The sequence below is a fragment of the Chelon labrosus genome, assembly GCF_963514085.1.
Source record: "Chelon labrosus genome assembly, chromosome: 14".
Lineage (NCBI taxonomy): Eukaryota > Metazoa > Chordata > Actinopteri > Mugiliformes > Mugilidae > Chelon > Chelon labrosus.
In genome coordinates, this window is record NC_140347.1 from 15,486,543 (window position 1) to 15,509,160 (window position 22,618).

Consider the following 22,618-nt stretch of genomic DNA (forward strand, 5'->3'; position numbering starts at 1 on the left):
GATCTCTCTCTTTGGCTTTGGGTAACAATCTATTGGTGTCTAAAAATGTAGACTGGCAGTTCATAGGCCAGAATTTATGACGATAGTCGACCTAGTTATAGCACAAGAGCCCCAGAAGCGCACTGTTGCTGCTCCTTTATGAGTCACTTTAATACGGAGCCGGTCTTACCTCTCAGACTAGAGTTCAGAAACAGTAGAAAATACATCCCACATATAGCCAAGAGCTGCCGGATCGCTATTTTTCACCAAGGTGTAAGGGGATGCAAGGTAATTTATGGAATAAGAAGAAAATTGAAAATTAGTTTCGTGACTCATAATTCTAAAGTAAAAATGGATGTAAAGTCTTGTGGTTGAACTGTGCTCAATAAAAGGCATATGCAGCGACGATGTGTAGGGATACGTTATTATTTTACAGAGAATCACAGAGCACAGCACCAGCTCTGTGTTCCTATAAACCGATCAGGCATAACATTATGACCACCTTCCTAATATTGTATAGGTCTCCCTTGTGCCTCCAAAACATTTGGGACCCATCAGAGAATGGACATGGGTCTTCTGAGGGTGTCCTGTGGTGTCTGGAAACAGATTGGCATTGCTGGTAGTGGGGGTCTTTGGGTCCTATGGGTTGAGGGGAGGGGCCTCTGTGGATCATCCCACAGATACTTGATCAGTTTGGGATCTAGTGAATTTGGAGACCAGGTCAACACCTTGTGATGTTCTTCATGTTTTTTGTTCCTAACCCGTTTTTGTGTGTGTGCCTATGTCAGGCTGCATCCTGCTGGGGATGGCTGCTGCCATCAAGGAGTGTCATTGCTATGTGGTGGGGGTGCCTGGCCTGGTCTAGGTGGGTGGTACATGTCTAAGTAACATCCACATGAATGCCAGGTCCAAACGTTTCTCAGAAGAACACTGAATTGTCACAAGATGGTCAATGGTTTTAATGCTGTGGCTGATCGGTGTCATATCAACCCTATTTCCTGAATGAATGTCCACACATTGGACTACATGTCCTGCATAGAAATGGAGGTGAAGCAAAAATGGAGATGAAAGCTGCAGCAGGATGGCTTAGAGGAGATTTACGAGCGAATTAAAGCTTCTGAGGTCAAATGTGAAACACCAACTAAAGGCCAATAATAACCCACCTCCAGGACTTTTATCAGTTGATTTGTACCTCTTATCTACAGTAAGTGAAAGCCATTCTCACCACAGGTGTAGCAAGCATTACAGGGTATATATTAATGCACTGCAGGATTACCAGCATATGAGAGCACACTACTGGTGAGATGGAGCTGCAGACCCTGCTGCTGACCTGAAAGAGAGGATGCAGCGCAGGCAATAATCTTTGTCTCCAAAGCCTTGCGTAGCTTAAACAGCCACTGCACCTGCATGCTGTTCAAGCAGAAGTAAATGGAACTGATGTGCGTAGGGCTGGCGGGTAAGGTTCCTGCGGTGGATCTTATAAGCACTTCTTTCTGCTTCACTGTTAATAAACTTGAGCCAATTATCTTGTCTGATTCTGCCCCTGAAGCAAGATTAGTTTTACAAGATGAAAGACAGCGAGGTCAATCAAAGTGTCAGCTCCTAGGCGGTGATGTCAAGTGAACACCTCCTCAGTTTTTATTCAAAAATTACAGCTTTCTACAACAACAAAAAAAAAAGTATGTAACCGGTGTTGTCTTGTCAGTTCCCCCACAGTGGGGGAGCTGCTTGACAGTGACTGACAAGCAGCGACAACTTTCAAGGCAGACAAAAGTTGCTTTTTATATTTTTAAAGTTTCCAGCAAGAGCAGCAGCGGAAAATTCACTTCATGTCTCAGGGTCAATCAGTTAGTGCATGGTTGGAGAGATACTGTACATTTCAGCACATTCAACATAACAGAAGTGTGTCGCAGTATATGCTGACATGAAGTATTTTTTAATCAAACTCCACAAAAGTCGGTAAAACTCAGAAGGGCACACTCTTCTGATTGAACTCTAATCGAAAGCGTTCCCCCTGTTGTGCTTCGCCCGACTTTTTCCAAACAAGCATAGTGTCACATCGGGCCGTGGGCAAAGGAGGCGGCGTGAGCTCCCTCCTGCTGCATTTCCACCCTCAGTCTCAGAATGGAGCCTCGGTGCCAAGGAGCAGCCCGTCCCGCAGATAATGGGGAAGGCTAATAATGGTCAGCGGGGATCGATACGGCAGCGCTTTGCCGACGCCTCGTGGGAGTCGTGCGGAGCTGCTAACCTCTGCACCGCCTTCACAAAGATGTACCCCTCACCGCCGGGGCTTTTATTGAGCCGGTTGCTTGTGCGATCCTCTGATCGATGGAGAAAAGGAGGCGACAGACAAACATAATGGCTGAAGTAAACCCCCCCCCCCCCCCTCCACTTCATCCCACGGTATTCATCAAGATCTTTTTAAGGAAGACAGCAGAGGCTCGCGAAGGGCAAACTCCGGGCTCGTTTGTCTCTATGCCTGCCTGCCTGCCTGCAAATTGGTTGAGGGAATTAATTAATTTAATGTTTGGAGAAGTGTTAGCAATTAACAGCCGTGTAATGTTGTCCTTGGGTTGATCTCATGGAAAATGGCTGGGCCAGAATAATGTAAAGCTGCGCCAGGTACTTACAGCTTTATTAATTCTGCATCTATTCATTTCAATCAAACACAACACGCAGGGCTTTGACAATGTAAAGGGTTTGAATTAACAACCAACCTTTATGAAACAAAGAGTCAGTATAGCTGAGCAAGACCAATGTCTATGGTGAAAATATACAAAACTTATAAATATTCACGCAGAGGTCGGACGCAATTCTGCCCCCGTGTTCTGGTGAAGGTCAAGCTTTAGCAAAGCAAGGTGCGTGACAGGGTACGAGGTTAAGCAGGGCCCTGCTCTTCCCTGCAGCATGCGCAATCAGAAAGCTCTGTCATCTCTATGCAAATGCAGCAGAGCCTGGGTGAACGCCGCTCTGCTGCGTGACAGCACTGAAAGAACCAGAGAGGGAATTTGATTTATTTATTTATTTATTTATTTATTTTAAGGTTTGGGGGATAAGCAAATCCCTTTCCACGTCAGTGCTTCTGATTATATATGCAACCAACTGCCGACTATGACCAGAAAAAGAAACAAACCACCTCGATGAAGCTTGTTGACAGCACGTCAAAAGCAGACGACTGCAGAGTAAATGGCACGCTTCCAGTTCGCTCTGTATTTATTCCGTCTGACATCTCGGACTGCTGCATTTTCAGGGCTAACGGGTCAAAAGACAGAAAGCACATTCTCACAAGCTCAGGCTACTCACATTGAACTTGATGATGTCGTATATCAAATAGCGAGGGACGGGCTGACCGTTCACCTTGTCGATAATCATCTCCTGCAGGGATAAAGAGAAAGAGTCGGGTCAAGAAATAGATAAATAGACATGGCTGAGTGCAGAAGATGGACAAAAAATATGGACAAAAATAGACGTGTGTTATGTGCAGTCTGAACATTGCAGCAGGATGAAAGCGCTGCCTGTTTGAAAGAAGTTACAGTATGCAGGATGGGACAAGAGAGCACTCAAGAGAATTGTGTTCAGAGAGGGAGATGCCCGCGGCAAAGCAAAGGATGGAGAGGAATTTGGGAGGTGGGTGGTGTGCGTGCGTGTGCGCATATGGGTGTGTCTGTGTGAAGAGGGACGTGAGGCAGAAATAGCAATGCACATCCATTATGCAGGGCTCTCAAGTCGAGGTCAGGTGCAGCAGCGGTGCAGGACAACCAGCACACGATCAGTTTTAAAAGAGGAGCGTTGCACAACCATGCGACGGTGTGACAGCGGACATGAGGACGTAAACGTCACCACAGCTGACGTAGAGCAAGAGGAAATAGAAGTGCAACTCTGAAGTTTAATGTGGTTTAAAATATGACAGTGAAGGGTTACCTTTAGAGGACCATAATTATTCCCTTTCCTCTTAGAAACTATTTGGACAACTGACTGCTTCAAACTGAGCAAAAGTGTGCACATGGAGATATAGGAGCAGAACAATATATTTACATATGCTGTATTTATACTGTTTAAATCCATAAAGTCAATCAATAAATAAATGATTCAACTCTAAGTGATCTTAACATCTCTTTTTGGAGATGGTAATAATTTTAATTTTGGCTTCAGATCTAGCTGTTGTTACAGAGATTGGCTTTATCTGAGGCGGAAGCATGGGTGGAGCTGGGGAGAGATGAAGGAAGCCATGATAATCAAGTAGGCCAGTGTAATATGAAAAAACTCTGTGATAACATTGTTTAATACTGCGATAATTAAATTGCTTGCTACAAATAAACAAATGCCGAGGCTGGCCCACACTCTCCTTGCTCGTTTCTCCTTCCTCAGCCATTGAGAGAGTGACCCTTTTCTCCAAACTGTCATTTGATGGTAGCCGATGGCTTTTACTAACTGGTCAAATGGCGGGGACGCATGGCTGACGATAGGAGAATGTACGCATGCTGACAGGAAGTCCATGGTGGTTGTAAAAATAAATAAATATTTTAGACATAGACTCAGGCAGGGCAAGAAAAACAATAGTCCCTCCCTTCATCTGAATAGGACCGTAAGGGGGCACATGGTTTTTACAACCATGAGAGTTGTAAAAAAAAAAAATTTAAAAATAAGTAGTGTAAGTAGTGTATAATCCAACATTTCCTTGTAACGTGTTAAACAAAAGCAAGTGTGGTCGGGTCATCAATATCGCGGCTCCGCATGACTCCACTCTTGGACCATACTGCAGACTCTGTCTCCGTAGTCGCAAGATGGCGCCGCCTGTATCCCCGGGCAAATAGTGCCAGTTTGGCCAGTGCAAGGAAGTGGGGACACGGTGTCCATATTTATATACAGTCTATGCTTTGATAGCGTTAAAGGAAAAGTGTTCGCTTCCTCAAAAAAGTTAAAAGAGAGAGCAGTGGTTTCTGATTGTTTCGTAGCAGTTATGTTATAAAACACAAATAAAGAGGGATAACGATGAAAACACGACTTATCTGTCAGCTTTACGACTTAACATCAGCATTTAATGAGACGACCCAAGCAAGCTTGATCTTCTCTATTAGTTCTCTGTTAACTTCTCTGTTAGTCTTGAAGGAAGCTTTATTGGGCCAACTATTTACCGTACTGGAACAACGGGGAAACAACTAACCTCATTTTTGTTAAACTCTAACAGAAACTGAGGTGCGAAAGGAAAAAAGTGTGGGGGATTGGCAAGACATTTCTCTTGGCAAATAACAGACATGTCTTGGAGTCTCGGCTGCTTGTTGCTGCCTGCTAGTGGTATTGCACAGACATGAGTGGTTATTCATCTCATTTAACTTTTGGCACGAAACCCGGTGAGTGGATTTTCCAAAATGTCAAAACTATTCTTTAAATATGTCTTTGACTAATGAGACCCCAGTGTCAAAATATAACGCTGCTTTATTTGTCACTATGGTAGTACAGTTTTTTTTATTTTTTTTGGACCCATCACCTAGCAGCCGTTTCCACGGTTATGTTTCCAACTCCAGGATGAGAACCTGCAACCTGAGTACCTGCATCTTAATGAGCGATGGATTTGTGTTACAATAAGCAATCATGGATAAAAAAAATAAATAATTCAAGTGTGCTTATCTGCCAGCTGACGTAATTTGACTTCACGTCACACTCAACAAAGGACCAAACATCAAAACTAAAGGCAGACTGGTGGAAAGGAGCAAGGGAGTGAAGGGAAGGCATGCACAGCAGTGAAGGAGGGATCGAAGAGCAAAAATGATGTAATTCCAGGAGGCTGCTATCATTATGCATCTAGTGCACTGAACCATTGCACAGACAGGCAGCAACAGACGAATACATCAACGTGACCAAAGGAAAACGGCAGGAACTCAATTTGCATTGTGCGCTCATCCAAAACTGGAACTCAAGTTGATGTAAAGCTTGTTAACAACTGTACTAGAAGACAAAGACCCCTGGCTTTGGGCTATAGATGAAACATATCAGGCAACGCAGCTGGGCTCGCCGTAAACAGCCAAAAAAACACAGCTTCAATGAACAGAGAGCCAGTAGCAACAACAGATAAATAAACACAAGTCAAAACAAGCCTTGCAGCCATCTTAACATACATCCGCACCGCTCCTTTAAAGGAACACTAATGCGCTGCAATCAGATGTCTGTGCCCGAGTGAGGAAACTAAATTCACCGCATCTATCATCGGCCGTTAAGCCGAGAGGAAGCACATGCCCGTGATGCACAAAATCGCTAAACTGACAAAACAAGACCGGGAGTAAAAACAAAAACAATAACGGGCAACTTATCTGTTATCTTCAGCGCTGGGATACCGAACACAAACAATCTCTGTCCGACATTTATAATCAAACCCATGTGAACATGCCGCAGCTTCCTTTCCTATTTTTTTCTGGGAGGGAGTGTGATAATGAGTCATGCATGTGCACCTGCTGCTGGGGAGAAAAAGCTGGGACCTGTGCGACCTAAACTGCACAAACATGCCACTGAAAGTCTCCGCCTGCTGCTACAGCGCGGGGGATAAGTCACAGACCCCCCGATGGTGTCCAGTGGAGCAACACGGCAGAGCAACAAACACAATGAGCAGTATGGACAGAAAACATTTCATTAGCCATTTATCCAGGACACGCATGATCATTTTCCTGTCAGCCAACTCTGAAACGTGCTCTTCCTTGACCTAAGCTTTCGCAATTGATGTCACTTATCTGAAGACTGAGCAGCAGGGGTATGGAAGCAAATGTTTGTAAGATGGAAAAAAAAAAAGCTGGGGTGTGCAGCTCCAGTCGGGAAAACAAAAGGCAACAACGCAAGAACAAGTATTAGGACGAACAACAACTCACCCCATCCAGTAGAGTATTGGATAAGTGAACACGTGGATCCTTCCGGAAAGGAAACTCTAGGTTGGCCATGTGGAAGATAGTGTTGTCTCTGTCGATCATGTACACTTCATTTTTCCCGTTGATCAGCATCATGTACCTGTGGAAGACGAAGAGGAAGAAGAAGAAGAAGAAGTAGAAGAAGTAGAAGAAGAAGAAGTAGAAGAAGAAGAAGAAGTAGAAAAAGAAGAAGAAGTAGAAGTGGAAGAAGAAGAAGAAGAAGAAGTAGAAGAAGAAGAAGTCGAAGTCGAAGTCGAAGTCGAAGAAGAAGTGGAAGTAGAAGAAGTAGAAGAAGAAGAAGAAGAAGAAGCATCATTATATAGCTGTGGGTACAAGTTCTATCCGTGCTGGTCAATGTGTTAGCAAGAGTGCAGGGTAGCTAACATTAACTAGCAAGCTAATCTGTTTGCATGCATGACTAGTCATTGTGGGGGCTGATATTTCACCGTTATCTGCGAGGTTTTTGTTATTTTATGCTACCACAAGCTCCCTGACATGAATTTAGGGGATATAATGTTTATTCTTGTTCACAACAGAGGCACGACGTTAACTTCATTATGTGACATTTCTCCAGAAAGACAAGAACAGAGCTGCTAATGCCTGTTGCTAGCTTGCCGTAAAAGTGCAATACAGACATATTATAAGTAGGGATGTCCCGATCCGATCACGTGATCGGAAATCGGGGTCGATCACGTGGTTTCAGACTCGATCGGAATCGGACGTTACATCCCGATCAGGGATCGAATATATATATATATATATATATTTATATTTATTCTCATTATTTTTTTTATCAGATCTATAATATTTCAAAACAAATGGGAAAAATAACAGCTTAGTATTTGCTGTTATGTGGTGGTACAGAGTCAGACCGTCTCAACTCCACACAGAAACAACGTATGCGGCATGACGTCACTTTGGATCGGATCGGGACTCGGTATCGGCAGATACTCAAAATCAAATGACTCGGACTCGGACTCGGGGGCAAAAAAACCTGATCGGGACATCCCTAATTATAAGTAGGGAAGCACCGAATATTCGGCCACTGAAAATTTACGTCCGAAAATGGCCTTGGGTTCTTGATAGTCAGGATTTGGGAGGCGGGGTTTAAAAGATGCTTAGTTTCGATTGGTGCACAGAAGTATATTTCTTTTAACTCCGCCCACTCTAAGAAATTGATACAGAGAAAATGGAAAATACAGAAATCTCTCAAACAATAAAGAATAAGAAAATGTCGTGTTCATATAGAAACCATCACTCATAGTAAAGAGCTTATTGAGAAACACGTTCCCTGGGTTCTTTAAATATTTATAATCCGATTAACCAGCAGCACATTTTGGAGAGAGGACGCTCACTAAAAGGATTTAGATCGTTGGAACTCCTTGCACTGATTATATGAAAATATAAGCTCCATCGTGTCCTTCTGCTGTGCTGACTTACGCTGACAGCTTTGTCAGTGATTATTATTCCCCTCTAAAGTACAAGTGGATGCAACCTGGCAAAACTGCCATGTGACCCAGTCTGTCAAGAGTATTCCCACGACACTGTGTGAGCTGAACATCCTGTTCCATACACATTACATTAGATGAGCTTTATTAATACTGCTCCACTCCAATTTATTTCCTCTAGACAAACAACGATGCCTATAATTTTCTTTAATTAATTTATTTGGAGGACTTAATATGGTAATCGCTCTTAAAAGTGGAATTGCTATGAGTGGGGAGAAGCAGCACTTGAGCATTTGGGTTCCACTCGGCGCTACAAAACAACAAAGCGTGTCTGCGCGCGTCTCTAATGTGCAAATGCGCTGCGTTCGGTTCAAATAAAACAAAAGGTGAAGCCGCAAGAGCTTTTTATCATCTGTGAGAAAAGAAGAAAGATCACCCGACAGATACCTGCTAATCACAGCGTATTACCAAAGCAACCACTTTTCCTTTTATCTAGCTTTTATAGGAGCTATCGTTGCAAACAGAAAGGAGCGTGGATCAGTGCAACATATACACATGATAAACTTTTACCAGGGACTTCTCTTATAAACAGGAGGTGGATGGTAGTAAAAGACACACTTTTATGCGTTTTACAAATACCAACCAAACTATTTACAGTCATAAAATGTTTACTGAATTATAAACAAAAAGGTCCCCTGCTCCACAGAAAGTCTTTCTTAGTTCATAGAAGATTAGTGTATCTTCAAACTGCATACATCCCCAGTGGTCCAAGTTCAACTAATTCATGGCCAGTCCTTGCAGGCAAGATAAAGACTTACAAGCACGCACATAATAAATAACAATTCCCACAGTCTCTCCTCCACAAATTCAGCTTCTTTAGGTCAATGTTTTCATTTTTGGGGTCGTAACTTGGATTTAACTGCATTGCACATAATTGCTTGGTGACACGCCATTTGCTGGTGTTGGGTGCCATCGCTGAGCATGTGTGGCCCGAGCTTTTGTGGTGTGTCCTGCACCGTTGCCACTTGTTGGGACATCAATTGGCAGCTTTTCAGCATGTTGAATCGGCAGTTAAGCATATCAGTGAAAAATCACTCTGACTGACTTAGAAAAACTGTGCAAAAAAAGAAGTAAAAACAAAGGGAAGCAGGACTCAGGAGATGTTTATAGATCTCCCTAGCCTCCATGATGAATATAGTCTAATGCCACCAGCTGGTATGGAGAGCGAGAGATTTCCTTTCACGACAAGCAGAACGTACACCAATCAACCACAGACATGTACCAACCACCTAGACCAGACCAGACACCCCCACCCCATAGCAATGACGCTCCTTGATGGCAGCAGCCATCCCCAGCAGGATGCAGCCTGACACAGACACAAAAACGCTTTAGGAACAACTCAAAAAACATGAAAAACAGGTCTCCAGGCCTCCAAATTCACTAGATCCCTAACTGATCGAGTATCTGTGGGATGATCCACAGAGGCCCCTCCCCTCAACCCATAGGACCCAAAGGCCCCCACTAACAACATTCTGTTGCCAGACACCACAGAACACCCTCAGAAGGCCCATGTCCATTCTCTGATGAGTCACAAATGTTTTGGAGGCACAAGGGAGACCTACACAATATTAGGAAGGTAGTTATAATGTTACGCCTGATCAGTGTTTGTGCCAGGTGGCCGTTGGCTGTGGTCTTTGGGGTGTATTGAGGCAACGTCACAGTTAGCTGTCAGTAGTTCTTTAATGTCGGGTGGGTATGTCCACAGTTTAAGGGACTAGCTTGTATTTTATCCATCATATCCTGTATTTTACTCAGTTTTAAATTAAATAAAGACAAAAGAGGCAGGTATTGGTGGAAAATTACCTTTTCAACCTTGAGTACGCGCAAGCGAGAGATTCAACAACTTGAGAAGAACGACTGTTTAAACGGGCCTGCTTACTTGCATGGGTCACGGTACAAGCATTTATTTGGCTGGTATTTATTTGCCTCCAGCCTTGTGCTCACAGGTTTGCCAGCACACGAAGCACTGAGACCCCCTTTACACTGTAGCTTTTAGACTTTTATCCGTCTCAGTCTCCACTGTAAGAACAGTGGAGGGGGAATATCTTTAAATAACCTGAGTGCACACTTCAGGTGTGAACCCAGATTATCTTACTTGGAGGCCTCATCTTCTCCAGAGGCATACGCTATAAAAATTCAGGTTGAGAGCTTTCACTGCCTATGAGCTGATCTCTTATTATGTCAACAACCCCACCTGGACAATATTCATCCAAATCATTTAAAACCAAATTAGAATTTCAAGCAATTATCCATCTGCATGAGCTGCTTCGTTTAGAAAGATTAACCAAATATATGGCGTGTAATGTGATGTTAGGGTGACTGGGGCTAAATCAAAAATTGGGGATAAAATTAGGACCTATTTGAAGTCAATATCAATGTCAAGAAAGAAAAAAGAAAGAAATACAGGCTTAGTGAAAAAACAGTCTTGAAGAATATCCAGAGAAGCCTGAGTGCAATCAAAGCATTCATCCAAGTGTTCACTGCTTGATCAACAGAGTCGGCTGATCAACGAGTTGGCAAACAGCGCAGGCAATTTCAAACGAGGAGACATTAAACCGGCTCAAACCCTTGATCCTCCCTTCTGTTTGCTCCCAAAGATGAGCTGAAGCGATGGGCCACACCCAGAAACACAAGCACCATTGTTGCTTTTGTGTTTCCCTCAGAACTCAGTCCAACTGTAACAGCGGCAGTACGAATGCAGTTCTGAAAAGTCTTGCTTTGATGTCAAAAAAAAAACGTATTTGTATTGCTATTATTAAAGAGATTCATGGGGTTGTTTGTTTCGTTTCCCTGGCCTGCATGTATTCTGACGCACTGGTCAGGAAGATGAATAGTAGCCTGGGCTATCGGGGACATCTAAAATGCTTAGGCTCCCGCAGTGTTTTTTTTTTAGCCGCCCATTCCCGCCCGCAGCAAAGTTCAAACCGCCCGCTCCCGCGAGATTTGCGTTGGGTCCCAATCCCAATGCAGCCCTCTAACGTGCACCTCCCCACAAGTCTAACTATGCATCGTGGCGATGCAAACGACAAGAGCTGTGATTGGTCCGCTTGGTAGTAGCATGTTTCCGCTTTAGTATTTCCGTCTGCTTCGCGATCTCCGCAATTTTTGAATTGATTGTTTTGGATCAATAACGATGGAACACATCGAGGACGTTCGGAGATACAAACATCTGTAAGACTCGTCTTTGGCGAAATTTCGGTGAAAGTTTCAGTTGCCATTGTTGAAAGTTAAGCAGAAGTGGAAAGTGAAGCAGGAAGTAGAAACAAAAATGAACCCAACTGGCAAAAAAGACACGACGCCAACAAGTGTTTGGGTGGCGTTTTTACAGAGTGACCAAACTGACGAGCGCACAAGTATAAATGGCTCACACTGATGTTGGCTGTGTGTATAGGTCATGCCGTCAACATCCCACAGTACCCTAAAAGATCCTTAACACTGACATTTATGTTGGTGCCAACTTATCTTCTGTTGATCACCTGAAAGTTCAACTACATTGTGTTCATTGGTTGATTAGTTAAGATTGGAGTGTGCACCTGCCTGTATAAATAAAATCTTATTGATAAATGTACATATTTAGCTGGTGGCTTCATTAAAACATCTCTTACGAAGTCAATTACACTTTGCAGGCTTCCTGCTGCTCTTTAACAGAAAATATCAAGTGCAGAATGAAGCAGGATGAACTAAAGTCCTAATGAGCGACTGAAGTCCTGCTGTACCCTCAAAGGTTAAGTATCGCAATCAATGCGGATGCTGAAACCAGAGCTAATTATCTGCTAACTTTCCCATATCGGGGTAATTATGTGATGGCAAAAAGGAAAGCTTTGATGGTGGGCAAACTCACAACTAACATGAAGTGATGAAGTTACACCTTTCGGGAAAAGACAGACTACAGAAAGGAATTTGAGATTAACGACTCCCCCCACAGACAAAGCAATGCATTTCTCATACCTGCTGCGACTCCCCACCATTGTAACAAAGGGATTAGACGTAATAAATATGTGATCAATACCAGCTGGTTCAAAGAGGGAAACTTGACATGATGCCAGAAATTATGGTATGTAGAATTTAACACCAGCTGACAAAAGTCTGCACGTACAGCAAAAAATTGGCAAGAACTAAACACAGTTCTCTCATTGTACAGAATATAGTCACGATAAATCAGTTAATCTATAGTGTGTAAAATGACATAAAATAGTGAAAATCCCCAGGATATTTTGGCAAACCAAGAAAACGCATTTGACAGTCTAAATACAACATTGGTAAATCGCACTGATTGAAAAAGAAGCATTTTGCTTGATAGTAGGGGCCTTTGGGTCCTATGGGTTCAGGGTAGGGGCCTCTGTGGATCAGGCTTGTTCCAGTGCCTCCCACAGATATACTGCCTGGCCAAAAAAAAAAAAAAGTCGCCACCAAAAAAAAAAAAAAGGTCACACACTCTAAAATGTCATTGGACCACTTTTAGCTCTTATTACAGCACGCATTTGCTGTGGCATTGTTTCGATAAGCTTCTGCAATGTCACAAGATTTATTTCCATCCAGTGTTGCATTAATTTTTCACCAAGATCTTGTATTGATGATGGGAGAGTCTGACCACTGCACAAAGCCTTCTCCAGCACATCCCAAAGATTCTCAATGGGGTTAAGGTCTGGACTCTAGTAGTGTACAGTAGGCACTAGGCATGATGGGTGCATCACTTCATCTGCCTCTCTTCTTACCCTGATGCCCCCATCACTCTGGAACAGGTTAAATCTGGACTCATCAGACCACATGACCTTCTTCCATTGCTCCAGAGTTCAATCTTTATGCTCCCTAGCAAACTGAAGCCTTTTTTCCCTGTTAGCCTCACTGATTAGTGGTTTTATTAAGGTCCCAATACCTTGAGTTCCCTTCACATTGTACGTGTGGAAATGCTCTTACTTTAGACGAAATGAGAAGCTGCTAATTGCATCAGTTTGGGTTAAATAACTTGTTGCCAGCTGAAAGATAATCGCTCATGCAGTAATTATCCAATAGGAGGCTGGTACCCATTTGCTTAGTTAATCCAGGTGGCGACTTTTTTTTTTGGCCAGGCAGTGTATTTGACCACTTTGGTAGTGGGGGCCTTTGGGTACTATGGGTTGAGGGGAGGGGCCTCTGTGGATCATCTCACAGACACTTAATCATTTTGAGATCTAGGGAATTTGGAGGCCAGGCAATTTTTCATGTTGAGTGTGTTTTCGTGTGTGTGTGCGTCTGTGTCAGGCTGCATACTGCTGGGGATGGCTGCTGCCATCAAGGTGTGTCATTACTATGTGGTGGGGGTGCCTGGTCTGGTCTAGGTGGGTAGTACATGTCTAAGTAACATCCACACAAGGTCCAAAAGTTTCCCAGCACAACATTGAATTGTCACAAAATGGTCAATGTGAGTTACTTCTCCTGTCACTGGTTTTAATGTTATGGCTGATAGGAGTACATAAGAGTATTTTTCATTCCCCTGCATAACTATTCTTTAAAGTTTCTGTACAGAGACACATTTATGCGTAACCTGACATACCAGATGGTTTGTTTCACGGAACCATCTGTAAAGTCGTCCTTGGGAGTTGTTTGGAAAGGGCACGCACTTTCAAAAATACTTGGCAGGTGACTGGATGAACCATCTGTCCATCACTGGAGAACGGCAAAGAGGAAGCAAGCTAGCAAAGTAGGTAGAGTAGCTGGTTATGCAGTTACAATGTGGGTCCATAGTTGTAGCCATTTTTGTAAGGGACTCTCAATTTTACAAAATCATGTGAATGGCGGGGTATGTAGTTTTTGTCCCAATTGAAAGTGAAGCCTGTGAGAAATTCTTTCCTTCCTGCTTTGTACTTAAGTCCTGGAGTAAATGTGTAGGTAGGTGGCCTTCCCCTTGCACTTATCTTAATGTTTTTATCAAGCGGTCATATTGAAGGAGGTGAATGAGAGTCTAGGCGTATAATCAAACTATTTCCATTACAGGCAAATGCCTCTCAAGCACACTGACCTAAGGAAAGTACCCATCGTAATGCAGTGTTCAGTTGAAAGAGATCAGTGGACCGCTGAGAGCAATGAGTCTGACCACCCCCTACGCCTCCAGTCATGACGGGATGAAACAAAAAAACACCAGCCCTAAGATACACACCAGGGTCGTCCAAAAAGTCTCATGGAAAAAAAACAAGACATGTGGGAGGAGAGGGAAAGAATTGTGAGTGGGACAGATTTTTGCTTCCCATTTTCTCAGTGGGAGTGGACCCACAATGAAAGCATTATAGAGAACCTGAACAGGAAATATCTGGATAGCGACGTTTAGCCAAATTATGACTCCCACAGATGTCTTGTGCAGAGGGCTATTATCTTTTATCTCAGAGAGGGAACAGTGGCCAAGAATATCAAACAGATAGACCGAGTGTCACAACAGAGAAGATCTGTCAACCAGTCGGGACACAACAGGTCTGCACTGAGCAGAACGGTTCCCCTGGTGTCTAATTGGCCAGTTAGCCATGGCTAACACTGTCAAGTACGCTCAGAAGAAAGAGGAGACACGCCATTAGTTCGGTGTAACTCCCAGTGGTCCTCTTTTTCCATCGCAGTTTCACCTTTATCATCTCCCCCCCTTTATCTCTGAAGCTATGGTAGAAGTGGATCTGAAATTATTCAACATAATGTGTTCCTTTATACACATGAGTGTACGTCCCTCCCCGTCTCCTCCGGCGCTCCCTCCTGGCCTTTGATTTTATTCTTATCCCTGAGCCATGTCCCCCGAGCTCTTCAGCCCTAATGAGGCTCAGACGACCACTGTGTCGGCTCTGCCGGTCTAGTCCAGCCGTCTGACTGACAGCAGCTGAGTTACAGGGGAGAGCTTAGATAACATCCAACAGCTTTGCACATCATTAGTGATGCGTCAAGGGACAAGACTGCTCTCTTTCACCCAAAGAGAAAAGGGTGATTTTTTTCATTTTATGCAGCAGATATAAAGTCAAACCAAAATTATGTCATGTACTATTTTATTCGGTTCAATGTGCTGCTTCTTGACATTTTTTAAAAACAAAATGCTTTGATTTAACGAAACAGATTTGATAAATTTTACCTAAAAACCAACTGTGGCATTATTCCTGTGCTGGACCATCTCATCCACTACATGGGACTAAACCTTTTTAGTTTAGGAAGCTGATGTGAGAACCGAAACACACTCGAAATGATGTATGCATTGATCAGCCACAATATTAAAACCAGAAGCTGAACATTGACTGAGCGTTGCAATGACATCATCCAGGTCAGAGGTTAGTAGGTCAATCTACAGACCCCGGATGATGATATCAGGTAATTCTGGACTCAACGGGGAATAGCACTAGCGTGTCATAACAAAATATTGGTGAAATGAACAAGTTTCGCGGCAGATAATGCGTTATTTAGAGGCTACATTTCGGTGCCCCACTCACTCCCACTATATGGATATACGCAGATCTAAATATCGTCCGAACGACTCCAAATGACACCAAAGTTATATGGGTGAGTAAACGATCGTATTTTATGCCAGAAATAATGTTCAGGTTGTAAAGAATGGTAACTCCCCTTTAAGTGGTGCTTAGGATACTTACTTTTCCAATTTTTTTAGCTCTTACTTTCTTTTTAGCTCTATCCATTGACGACTGATGGCACTGAAAAGTCAACATCCCTCCGTCTTGACATTGACACCAATTCTTGTTGTCCAATGCAAAAGACTGTCTAGGTTTGATGAAGACTTTTTGTGCAATTTCACACAGAAAAGAATCAGAATCAGAATCACATCTAACATCTACAAAAGATGTGTGTATTTCAAGGTTAAATTCAAAAGCAAACAGGTTCAAAGAAGGCACTACTAATCTAATGCACTTAATCTGGTATGTAAAAGAAAACAACAAATGATCGATTCAATTGTTGACTTAAGTGGTGGTTAAGGACAGGAGAGAACTCTGAAGAGGGAAATTAAGAAAGACTTTCTCGAGTCCAATTTGTCTAATAAAGTCCAAGTTGAGCAGCATTGTTTGTTTGAATTCCCAAGAAGATAATTGGCCCCTCTCCCTCCTCCTTCTCCTCCTCGTGTTCCTCTCTGGGGCACAAACCAATCAAGCCCTGACAGAAGGCTCTACAAGATGATTAAAAACCTAACTCAGCCTTTGCCTCCCCTCTTGGCAAATCCACTCATTTCGCTGTCCTTTCCAAAGCCCATTAGAAGCCACCTACTTGGCAGATAGCAATGACAGGCTTTTTTCCCACTGTATGACTGGTGAGCACATCTTGGAAGGCTGCATAATATTTTTTAGGTAAATGGGGTTGCTTCGTTAGTTTGACACCATTGTGCCTGTGATTGTGCTACTGAGGGAGGCAGTTTAACTGTCAGAATTGTTGATGCGTGGCCTGTAGTCATAAGAAGAGACAGCCAGAGTCATCCATGTGGGCCTAAGAGCAGCTCTGTCAGAGCATTAGAGGTTGACAGAAATTAACATTTCAGTTCACTTAACCTTTTTCCCCGGCAAAAATAATACATTCGTACATAATTAAAAAGGAAATTACTCATTTTGAAAGTAAAAATGACTTTCATTAGAATGGGAAACTTTCTTATCCTCACCAGAGCAACAAGGGAACGCTGGAGGGATTGAGAATATGTAATACTTAAGTGAAGACCTCTGGCAATATGCAAAGAGAAAAAAAAATCTTTCCCAGCCACCTTGAAGAGGCAAATTTCCTATTAAAACTCCATTTCAGGTCTTAAGATGCCACTGGCTCGAAAGTAGCACATTTAATAAGAAATTCTCTGCACAGTCTACGCCACGCATGACGTGAATGATAAATTCAGATCAGACTGCGCCTTTGCAATCAGTAAACCTGACTGAAAACAAATTGCTGCACATATTACAGCTCTATCCATTGACGACTGATGCCACTGAAAAGCCAACACACCAATTCTTGTTGTCCAATGCCGGTTTGATGAAGCCTTTTTGTCCAATTTCACACAGAAAAGCTAACATCTACAAAAGATGTGTGTATTTCAAGGTTAAATTAAAAAGCAGAGAGGTTCAAGGAAGGCACTACTAATCTAATGCACTGCTGTGATACATTCTTTTGCTTTGTAAAATGGAGTAATATCTGAAAAGCAGCATCAGAACAGGGTGTTCTGCGCGCAGAGAATAAAAGCCTTTTCTTTGCAAGCTTCTCCTGAATGAGGTCACAGCCGTATTACTCGTACGAAATCCACCACAGCGCGTTCATCCTTTTTGAACACTCCAGACATTCAGTAGACCCCGCGTGTCAAACGCCGAGAAAAATAATGATACCGAAAGAATCCAGCCGTCGAGTCAAAAGAGAAGGATGGAGCGTGAGGGGAAACAAACGGGAGGCCGACGCCGTGGAGACGAAACTGAAACAAAGAGAATCCGCCAAGCTCACCGTCTGCCGAATCAAATCCTCTTCTATGTAAATACGCCGAGGTTGAGGTTGGGATGTTGTTTACACAAACAGCAGGAAATGAATAGTAACTTTCAGTTCATGTAGCGAAGTGTCGACAAACTTTCAGAACTTGCTGATGGGGCACAGTGTTTACCGCAGCATCGATTTTAAGACGGGTTTGAGATATTATTATATCGGAGGGTTGTTTATTTGTTTTGGTGGATTTTTCTGACAGCACATATACATATATGCTTCCTCTTTTACACGTTTGTTTGGAAAGCAGTTTCAGTCACTGGCCAGGTTGCATGTATTAAGACAGCACTGAGATTATGTATCACTGACATCAGTGGTATTTCAAAAGTAAATCCAAACAGAAGGAAGTATATATATAAAAAAAACACTGAATGAATGAAGATCATCTAGTTTTCAGTGAAAGAAACACACACATTTGACATTGATTGCACTAAACTGAGGATTAATTAATTAATGAGTCTCGATAAAAAACACAAACTTGATAAAATGACTTTAGTGAGTGGGGCTGTTGTGTTGCAGAGGACGGCAAGAGACACAAGCCGATGCCAGTTTTATTGAGTTAGAAGCATCTGTCCTTCACTTAAACCATAATAACTATGTAAAACAAATCATTGCTCAGAAAAACAGCTCAGAACAAGATCAAGGTAAAAGCTTGTGTTATGTAAAATCTGATTTATATGTCATGAAGATACCAAAACCAAGAGCACATTAGTTCAACTATGAATACTTTGTTAGCTCACACTTAACACGTGAAGATTTAAAGCGTTTCTAAAAAGCCTTTCTTTATCTTTACGTCCAAATATAATCTGCATGACAAAAAAAATATATATATTATGCTTACAACACTGGGAGCAGTTTTACATTTATTTTATTTTTTCATTTATATTTTACAAATTTATGCAGAACGGCGCCAAAATATAATAAGATTATCTACATAGGAGGTAGCTGTGGTGTAAGCATGACGCTGTTGGTTTAGGACTACTGTTTTGAAATCTAGGGTTTCTCCATGTGAACCTGAGGAGATGAATAGGTGGTTTAGGCTTCTGCATTAAATTGACGCCATACCTACAGCTAGGTGACACCTGTATAAATGGCTCACACAAGCGTAGGCTAGGATACGGCGTCTGTGTTGTGCAGCACCCTAAATGAGCAAAACAAGTCTCATTCTAAAGACAGATTTACATTTCTGCGGCCAATCTAACGTAGCAATTAATTTAACGTAACTCTGCAGCATGCGCCATAGCCTGACGTGCACCTCCCCAGACGTGTAACGCATCTACTCAGATGTTGTTTCTCTTTTTTCTGCGTTGCAGTGATTTCCGTAAAAGCGCCCGCTGTTCAACATTCATCAAAGCCTTCGACAGTCCCAATCGTCACTGCGTGAAGCACACAGAGAAACTCAGCACACCTGAGAAACACACAGCTGACCGGCCGGCGCCCGGCGTTTTAGCGGCGTGATTACAGACTGACAGGAGACCGCCAGAGCAAAAGTAGAAATGCGGCACAGCCCGCTACGACGTCGGCTCTGCGGAGAGAGGGGATGGCGCGCAGCAAATGGCTTCAGGAGGAAAACATCAAGCGGAGTCAGTTCCTTTTAATTTCACAGGCCTGCCAAGGACAAAGGCAAACCACAGCCTATCATACTGTATACTCTACTGAGAGGGCAATTGGGTGCAACCTGCCTTCTCATTAGGACCTCCCAGACACTGAGGTGGGCAGGAAAGATTGCAGTCGACCCCCTTCACTCTGGACACAAACTTTTTAAAACTGCAGCCCATCAGGAACAAATCCTCCCATCACAAGAACAGTTTCTCTACAACATCAACTGAACTTGTAAATAGAGATTTAAAACATAATTGAGTCGGTCAAAACCTGGAGGAGACGACTGCAGATGTAACGTGAACCAGCCTTAACTTTATAAGAGCTAGCTAGTACAGTTGAATTCGCTAATACCTTATTTAACCTTATGTACATTTGTCCATAAAACAATATCAGCATCATTACGGTAATTTAATGATCTCCCTCCACACACACACAAAAAAAAAAAAAAACAGGATCTTGCAAAATCTCATGGTAAACACTGAAATCCTCATATGTGCAAACATATGTGGCAATTAAGATTATGGGTTAAAGATGAATGAAGCAGAGGTCAAATTGTTCTGCTCTAAAAGGGAGATTAAGTAAGTAAAGGATGTATCGTACTGAGCTCAAACTATTTCAGTCTGTTTTTTTCATAACGTTAAACCTTTTTTTCCCCTCGTTGGTAGCTCAATTAAATCTTGATGCGTTTCTTTCAGGGAGTTTTGATGAATTTGTTTGATACACACATTTTTTTTTTTTCACCCGGATTGACTGATGTTGTTTTCACAATTTAAAAAACTAATTTAATGAAGTATGTCATGCTGCTCCATAGATGAGTCTTTTCGATTAAAAAGAAGGTCAATTTATCCTGAATGATGACTCACGCCTGCCTACCCACCCACCACACCGCGCCTTCTTGCCGCATCTGCGTTTTTTAAGTCTGGGGAAAAAAAAAAAAATCAGGTGTCTCTGCTCCTCAAATATGGAAATAAAACACAGTGAAGGACGACGAGAGCTTGAAGCAGCTGCTGCTCGGTGGCTGCTCACTACTCAGATTTAAGGGCAAAACTTTTAACAACGTTTTTCAAGCGTTTGCAGCCGATGGAAGTTGATTACACGCATTAGCAGAGTTTTTGGTCAGGGGCCAAATCTGTACTCAGCTCGTCTCCCGCTTACAGGAAATTAAAGCACGATATGTAAAATTATGAAATTGACTGCAGTCATTAAATATTCACCAGCACATTTGGCCCAGCGAGGGAGAGACAGTGCTTCTTCTCCGCAGACTACTAGAATACTAAACTACTTTCCCCCTAAGCCTTGGCTTTAGACAACGGAGACCAAAAAAATAAATAAAAGAACATGACAAAACAGCAAATTCTCCTGGAAAACGTGACAGGAAAGGAGAAATGCTCTATTGCATGTCTTATTCTACACGGGGAACAGATTGGACAGTCGACCCGCTAAGTCTCCATCAGTAAGGCTAATTTACAGTGAGCTCCCAGGTTCATTAGCTATACGAAGATACCGTAATTAAAATCTAATGAGAAACAGAAGGCATGTTAACATTTCTTTCAGAGCACCAACAATTAGCCAGGAAGGTAAATTAACACCTGCCATGAACCTAAACCAACCGTATTGATGCAAAAAAGGAGCCTGATGAATGAAAGAGACAGAGACAGAAAGCGCAGCACCTGTATTGACCCAAGCGAGCCAGGAGTCATTTGCGAACTCATCAACAACAGACTCACCGTGTGCCGTCGGCTTTCCAGCTGACTTTATATGGATTCTGCTCCAGGAAGCGAAGGTTTTGTCTGTCCATGGACACGGGCTGAGCTCCAGGGAAACCGGACCTGCAAGAATAATAAAAACTCATGAGCAGATATTCGTGTTTGGTTCCATGACCATTACACAGATGATTGCTTTATTGATAAACTTATCTCCTTTTAAATACGGAGCTAAAGCGAATCCAAATATTGGACGTTCATTCACCTGGTGGCCGGAAAAACACATCTCAAAATCAATGATTATTATGACCCATAACTGCTGTGTGCAGATATAAGCAGGTGCTAAAAGGTGTGCCACATCTACTTAAAAAAGGTACACCAATAAGGCATAACATTACGACCACCTTCCTAATATTGTGCAGGTTTCCCTCGTGCCTCTCGTGACTCATCAGAGAATGGACATGGGTCTTCTGAGGGTGTCCTGTGGTGTCTGGCAACAGAATGTTGTTAGAAGGGGTCCTATGGGTTGAGGTGAGGGGCCTCTGTGGATCATGACCCAGGTACTTGATCAGTTTGGGGTCTAGTGATGTTTTTTGAGTTGTTCCTAAACTGTTTTCGTGTTTGTGCATCCTACTGGGGGTGGCTGCTGCCATCAAGGAGTGTCATTGCTATGGGGTAGGGGTGTCTGGTCTGGTCTAGGTGGGTGCTACATGTCTAAGTAGCATCCACACTAATCCCAGGTCCAAAAGTTTCCCAGCAGAACACTGAATTGTCACAAGATGGTCAATGTTATTCACTTCTCCTGTCAGTGGTTTTAATGTTGTGGCTGATTGTATGTCCATGTAGAGTTGACCACTTGTTTAAACTGTCCCCAAGTGTACATAAAGTTACTGTGGGTTCAGCTTCAATATATTGCTGTAGACGTTACACATATGGTTATGGTAATAATAGCCGAGAAGAACCTTTTACACTTTGACGACCTACAGAATTTTTTTTAAATACTATTTATATTTGGATGTAATTATACAAGTAGAAAGGAGTACACAAAGGCATAAGCAAAAATAAGAATTTTTACAGCAGGTAGTGAAAATCGCAGTGTGCACTGTTCACTCTGCCTTGAACGACACCGCAGCAGAGCTGACTCTCTGCATTTTCGTTAAACAAAAAAAAAGAAGCTGCAGCAGCACATTTCTCCAGAAAAGAAAATTCTATTCCTGACTCTGCCGCCTGTCTAAAGGATCTCAGATTTAGGACAAATGAGTCACTGCACACCTAAATACAAGCACACAGCCACACACAGTTTCCCAGAGGGGTATGAGGAGGGCAGGAGGAGCCTCTTACTTGTCCCACTCGGCCATCTCCTGACACATTCTCTGGACCTCGCCCAGCTTGGGTTGCGTGGTGACCTGCGTGACGCCTTTAACCGTGATTCCTTCGAGAAATACGGCTCCCTTAAAAACAAAAAGAAGAAGAAGAAGAA

General features: G+C 42.8%; 1 protein-coding gene across 1 annotated transcript in view; it reads right to left on the bottom strand.

Annotated features, from left to right (window-relative positions):
- The window catches only part of rngtt (RNA guanylyltransferase and 5'-phosphatase), a 99,886-nt gene that overhangs the window by 64,067 nt on the left and 13,201 nt on the right, over positions 1-22,618 (bottom strand). The window contains exons 7-10 of the mRNA XM_084559936.1: positions 22,480-22,589; positions 21,163-21,264; positions 6,837-6,972; positions 3,283-3,354 (exon numbers count right to left, since the gene is read on the bottom strand). Coding sequence (XP_084416062.1) covers positions 3,283-3,354; positions 6,837-6,972; positions 21,163-21,264; positions 22,480-22,589 — 420 coding nt within the window. The remainder of the gene's footprint in view (positions 1-3,282; positions 3,355-6,836; positions 6,973-21,162; positions 21,265-22,479; positions 22,590-22,618) is intronic.